Here is a 6,888-nt window from a genome sequence, read left to right on the forward strand (position 1 = left end):
GGGTGTAAATGAGCTGATCTGTTTGAACATAATTTGAACCATTGATGAGTGCATTAATTCTAGGTATGTTAAGGCTCACAAGTAGAAGGCCAGTATTGAAACAGAGAAATTTCTCACTAATAAAAAATTACATTTATGTATTTTTAATTAGAATTTAAACTATAATAGTAGTTGATAATTGCCTGTGTAGACAAAAATTACTATTAAAACACCGTCCATGATATTGATTTGCCGACCATCCAAATTCAACATCGAATCCATCACATTACCAACTGCAAAGAATCCAGAGGGGCCATGCCCTGTGCACGCATTTTCAACCTGCATATTCTAAATCCACTACCTAAATAAGTTGCAACTATTGAAAAAAAATACATACTATATATTACAAAAAAAAAAAATCGTAAAATAATGTCAAAATTTATAAACCTAAAATAAAAAAAAAAAAAATTCCAAAAGTGAATACATCATTAACCTAAACACACCCGAAATTCAATCTACTTTAACTAAAATTCGCTTAGCACTTACAGCCAAAATGGCCAACCGATGGCCCCCTCGGGTCTACCGCCCACCTCAATAAAAGGACCATCATATATAATGAATTTTAATTCAATCACCTCAATCAAAGGACCAACCTATGAATTTTAATTCAATAATATTAATATCGATTTTAAGAGCAAGAAATTTTGACTTGGTATTCCCATTAGAATCAATCTCTCTTTTTTAAATAAAAATTTCGACATATTTTATATATATATATATATATATATATATATATATATATATATATATATTTTAGTTTATTATATTTTGACTACAAATAAATCGTAAACTTCATATTTTTGAAGATTAATGCACTAAAATTTATTATATAGTTTTATATAATTTTATATTTAAATAATATATTATAATATTTACCATTTTACTCTAAAATATACATGATAAAAATATCAATTAGAGCTCAAACTCATATCTACTAGAATTTTTTTAATTTTAATTGAAATTAATAAAATTATTTAAATATATAATAATAATAATAATAATAATAATTATACAGAATCCAATTTAAAAATAAAATAATAAAATTCTATTCAATTTAATCAAATTTTAAATTTTATAATTATGAGCTGCCCTTTATTGCAGTGGAGAAATCAGAAATTTAGGTTTCATTATAATTACAATTATTTATTCAAATCTAATAATAAAAAACTTTAAATTTTCTTCACAAAGAAAAATATAAATGTTTACAAGTATTTATAATTTCTATTCAATTTTTAAATTAAATTATTAAAAAAATACAAATATTAAACATACTCCCAAATCATTGAATAGCAAGGGAGGCATCAGGCATGCAATTTCAGCCTCTCTCTCTCTCTCACACACACACATATATATATCACAGTTTACACAGCTATATACATGAGCACCACCTTCTGAGTTCTGACATAAAACAATGAGGCAAATATCACGCATCAAGGCACAAATGGACCAACGATTTAGGGTTTTGGAGCTGCTTGTTGAAAGCTCTGTCGGGTCCCTCCACTACTTTCAGTAGCTATGAGGGGCTTTTGTGACCAAGGGATTAAGCTCATTGGTGGGAAACAACACTCGCAGTTCTCATTACATGGCTCGGGCAAGTTCCAATTACTTGCTGGGGTTGCCTGCTGCTTGCTTTCATGGGGCCCATCCTCATACACCCCAGAAGAAGAAGGTGCTCCAGCATCCTTTAATGGGCCCCAACACCCTACCCTGTTGAATTCTGGAATGTTTGAATGGAAATAAACCCATACCAAAGCTTCCTGCAATTCTGGGTAACTGTTCAACAAATTCCCATCTCCATGGACAAAGGCCTTCAACACCTATTTCATAACAAAATTAGAAAAAAAAAAAAGTTAAAGAATGATATGATCAAATTGAAAGAATTTAAATCACCAATTGACAGAAGCTAATGGCAAAGTTACCACAGGGAGTTCTTTGCAGAAGATGTAATATCTGAGCCTTGCACATAAATCTAACAAAAAATGGCCTCCGCTGATATGACAATGGACATGGAGAGACATTTTTCCCTTCACTTTCTTCCATTCTGCTACCACTTCATCTCTGTACAATTTGTTTGACCACCCCTGCAACTGCAACCAAATCCTAATTCAAATCCTCTCTTTCCTTTTGTTAAAGAATTGAAATTCTGATCAAGAAATCAAGCAAGCAACAAATTATATTTCCTTAATACCCTGTTTACACTGTTTCTGCTATGCATATCTTATTACCTTACATGAGATGCATTTCTCTGTAACTATAAAGATTAAATAACAAAGAAGTTTCCAATAAGAATCCGAGTTGGACTTATCATTTGTTTATTTGCAGAATGAATCAAGCTATGATAACCAGACTGAAAAGGCATGATTTAGCGTCTCGGTATGGCAGATAAAGGATTACCTGAGAATTATTTATTGTCTGTGAGATGGCTAAAGTAAGCCTAGCGGTAATATCACTATGGGTTAGTGTATAAGTCCTTGGTAGCTTCGCTGGATGCTTCTTCTCATCAACTCCTACAAACAACACCTTCAGCTTTGAGGCCTCAAAAATCGATGGCCCAAATAATCTTGCCACCTGATCCAATCAAGACCCACAAATCAAAATCAACAGCCAAAATAAAAATTGCAACTTCAGCTAAAAACGAGAAATTTTTTTCTTTAGAAAAATGGTAAGACAAGACAAACTCACAGGACTAATTCTCTTGTTGGGTTTTCTTCTGGAGGGGAAGAAAGGGTTGTTCTGCTCAAACACAGAGGGTCTTGGCTTTGTAGGAAGCAGAGGAACAATACACAAAGCACACATCTCTCACCCTCCCCTTGTCTACTTCTCTGCCTCTCTCGTTTATTTGTAAGAGCCGTAACTAAACCTTGTATAATAGTTGTATCTCCAATTTTCTTGAGGCATCCAGAAATGGGAACTTAATTATACTGTAGAGGAGGGAATATTTTATTTCTTTCTCTTTTCCTTGCTTTTTTTTTCTGTGTCTTTTTTCCTTTCTTGCACTCTGCTTTGCTTGTGTGCTCAACCTTGGAATGAAGACTTGGAAGATTCAAGTTAGGAGCATAAAGAAGCAAGAAGTTGTTATTATTTGGACTGCAAGAGTTAGATCAAGTTGCGTGTGGGTAATGGCTGTTTTCCAAAGGCTTTTGATGGCAGTTGGAGTCAGCTGTTGCTTAACAAAGGATTTTAAGGAGGGAACACTTGAACGCAGTACACGTGGTTGAATTATGTAATTAGCACATCTGTCTCGTTGGAGAAATTATGTTCACCTTCTTCAACTGTCACTATTGCCAGCCTGATCTCTGCTCTGACTAGCAGAGGATAAGATACGAGGGGATTTTTATTTTTCCTTTGCTTCTTTTTTTTTTAAATAAATATTTTATTCCTTTTAACTGAAAGACATGAACCTATAATCTCCTTTTGTTTCTTTTTACTTCCAAAGTATTTAAAGAAAAAGCAATCATCAATATTTAAACTTTTTTTCTTTTACATTATGACAAAAACTTTCTTTTTCTTTTTCTTTTTCTTTTTTTTTTTTTTATCAAATGTAATAATTCACTAATGGGGCAAAGATTAGTAACTAAATGGCCATAGGCCCATATACAATCTAAGCACTAATCCAAAAATGCTACCAAAAGCAAATAAGCTGGAAACCATTGAGCAGGATGGCCAATGCAGAAGAATGAACTTTCGCCATCACCAAGTCGAGGGCGGCTAGAGAAGATATACCAAATTAAAGCAAAAGGGAAATTCAACCTCATAAACAAGAAGAGCAACACAGCTCACAACCGATTGAACTCCTTCCATAAACAGTCCCAAGCCTTCTGCGAGGTCAACAGAAGGATTTAACCGAGGATGTAACGGGCAATGGGCAAAACTATTTTGCACTTTGGCCTTGAGGGATTGGATGCCTGAAGGATAACACTGATAATGTCCTTAAGAGGTATTGCGCTACTAAAACTAGACTCGTCTATCCTCTGATCCAAACAGCCCAACAATACTAAGCACACACAGCACAGAAACTAAGCTCCACTCCCCTGGTTGAAGCAAAGCCCCCATGGTAGAAGGAGAAGAAGGCAGTGCAGGTCCTCCATGCAATACCCTCTCGCTTAAAATCCTGGCCTGCGAAGCAAAAAAATTCCAAGACAAAATAATACCAAAATTTAATAACTAATTTTTTTTAACGAGTGTAATATTACACATTTTTAATGGAAAAAATTGCATTGCATTAATAACCAACATTATAATTTTTAAAACTTGTTAAATATGTTTATTTATACCATTTTACATAGAAAATTATTAATATTACATAAAAATGTGTAATATCATATAGAAAGGAGTGGAATATCACATAAAAAAATATAATTTCTCATATTATCAGTACTTTATTAATAATAAAAATATATATTTAATGAATCTTAAGGAATGTATCATTAGAAAATCATTTAAAAAATTGTATAATTATACAATTAATAAAAATTTATAAATTATACTTCTATCAAATAATAATTCGTGTTCATTTATTTTTTTATAAATTATAAATTTTATTAATTTTAAATAATAATAAAAGTTAAGAAAAAAAAAGGTATATATCACATTTAGGTTAGCATTTTCAGCCTAAACTTAACTTAGCACTTAAAATATTTAGTGAAAAAAGCCTAATACAAAGATATTAAAATACAAAATAAGACATAAGAAATTCTAAGGCTTTTTTCTTTTTCTTTTCTTGTTATTTTTCATTATTTTTTTTTATTTTTTTTATATATTAATATTTTTAATTTTAGGATATTCTAAACAAATATTCACACTATGTAATATTTAATTATTATTGTTATTATTTTATTCACTTTTAAATTTTTTAATATAAATTTCATAAATTTATTGTTATTGGACGGGCAAGAGGAGCCGTCAGAATTCAACGAAAAGGTTGATACTGGCATCTAGGAAAAAAGAATCTCTCTCTACTAAAAAATAAAGTGGAAGAGTGAGAAGTTATTTTTCTATTGATTAAAGAAATAATTAAATTATTAGCTTATAATAAAATATTTTTTAATTTAATTAAATTATTATTTATTTATTTAATTAGTATGCTTTCTAAATTTCTCTTTCTTCCTTCTAAAAACCTTAGAATGTGTATTACATTCTTATGATCAGAGATACGTATGCTCTACACTTACCTCAATAGAGGATCTGTGTATCAGAAATATCTTTGTTATGATATATATAGTGTATAAAATGGCACAGCCAGAGAGTACCTATAGAGAGGAGAGAGACATAACATGAGTACATTGTATGTATGGTAAGGGCTCCCGACTTAAATAAAAATAAAATTAAAAAAATATTTAATAATGTTTCTTTTAAATGATATATAATTATAAAAATGAGTAAAGATAATATTTTATTTGAATACCTACTCAAAATATTATATGATTCAGTGCATTTTATAGTTACCATAACAACCACCCAAACATTATAAATTGTATTTATTAATAGATATTGCAGCATTTTTTTAGAAAAAAAATATATTAATTGTCATAAATTCTATTTCTTTAGAAAAATTTTAGAATATATTTTTTGTGTATATAAAAATATAGTGCACCATATTTTCTTTTAATTTCTTTTATTAAAATTTGGCTAGGGCTCTTCCTCTTTTAGGATTGCTTTATCGATGGCAACTTAATTGTCTTGTATCTTATGTCCCAGCTAAAGGGTTGCATGTATATGAATTATTGAAATTTCATTATCATTTATTTTTAGCCTAAAGATTAGAAAAATCTCATTATTTAAAAAAAAATTAAAGTAAAAAAATTATTAAAATTACATGGCCATATTTAATAATATAGTTTCTTCATCTATCGATTCTCCATAGAGAAAATCTGAAGACTATGCCTATTTAGTATTGAAATTAGAGGGTTAAAATTACTTTTCAAAAGAAAAAAATATATTTTAAATATTATTAAAAAAATAATTAAAAAAAATATTTTTTATTTTAATGTAAATTTTATTAAATTTAATTTTAAATTATTTTTTAATAATTTCTAATTAGTATATTTAAAATATATTTTTTTTCAATAGTAATTTCAATAAGAATACCAAATAAGTACTTACATTTACATAAATATATAAAAATATATAGAGTAGCTCCAATTTTACATAACTCTTTAATGAAATAATACATGTATGTATACATGAAAAATACACAATTAATAACCTTAAAAGATTTAAATTGGAAATATTATCATAATTGAAACAATGCCAAGCAATAATGGCAGTAAATCTACGTTTAAAAAATTGTAGGAAATCCAATAAAATGAAATAAAAAAAAATGAACAGAAGCATAGCATACGAAGCAGCCCAATCAAAGATTTCAGAATCAAATTTTTTCCATCTTAAATGACAAAAGGGCTAAACTACATGCCGTTGCACAAGTCCTTGGCAGCTTTTCCAGTTGCTTCGTTTCGATAAACCTTAAAAAGAAGATCACTCTCTTCAAAGCCTCAAAAATGGCAGTCCCGAGTAGCCTTGCAACTTGATGAATTCAGTAAAAAAAACCACAAAATCAAAATGAAAATGAAAGAAAAAAACTAAAAAAAATAAATTGATACTGTAAAAGAAGAGAGTACTTACAGGAAGCAGAGATAGGTTCTTCATGATGGGTTTTGTTCTTGGAGGAAAGAAGGAATTGTTCTATTGAGAAAGAAGAAGAGGTGTTGACTTTGCAGGGAAGAAAAGAGCAACAGTACTCACAGAACCCATGTCTGTGTCTCGGCGGCTCTTTCTTTTTAACGTCAAAGCAACAGTAGTTTATTGAGCTCTAAACTTCGTCCTTTTCTATATTTTGTTCGCTTTCGGCAA

At 29.7% G+C, this 6,888-nt stretch overlaps 1 protein-coding gene across 1 annotated transcript; it reads right to left on the minus strand.

Moving 5' to 3' along the window:
• Nucleotides 1-1,234: 1,234 nt before the first annotated feature.
• On the minus strand, nt 1,235-3,258 carry LOC110669045 (protein STAY-GREEN homolog, chloroplastic). The gene is made up of 4 exons (XM_021830499.2): nt 2,722-3,258; nt 2,434-2,607; nt 1,959-2,126; nt 1,235-1,856 (listed from the first exon to the last, which is right to left on the minus strand). Exons 1-4 carry the CDS (start codon nt 2,833-2,835, stop codon nt 1,494-1,496), a joined length of 819 nt encoding a protein of 272 aa, XP_021686191.1. The 5' UTR covers nt 2,836-3,258; the 3' UTR covers nt 1,235-1,493.
• Nucleotides 3,259-6,888: the final 3,630 nt, after the last annotated feature.

The sequence above is a fragment of the Hevea brasiliensis genome, chromosome 9 (assembly GCF_030052815.1).
Source record: "Hevea brasiliensis isolate MT/VB/25A 57/8 chromosome 9, ASM3005281v1, whole genome shotgun sequence".
Taxonomy (NCBI): Eukaryota; Viridiplantae; Streptophyta; class Magnoliopsida; order Malpighiales; family Euphorbiaceae; genus Hevea; species Hevea brasiliensis.

Bases quoted from the DNA above. Each gene is read 5' to 3' on its own strand.
- LOC110669045 (XM_021830499.2), bottom strand. From the start codon at position 2,835: ATGTGTGCTTTGTGTATTGTTCCTCTGCTTCCTACAAAGCCAAGACCC. The intron at 2,608-2,721 runs GTGAGTTTGTCT...TGATTGGATCAG, and splicing joins CCAACAAGAGAATTAGTCCT to GTGGCAAGATTATTTGGGCC. The intron at 2,127-2,433 runs GTAATCCTTTAT...ATTTGGTTGCAG, and splicing joins AGACAATAAATAATTCTCAG to TTGCAGGGGTGGTCAAACAA.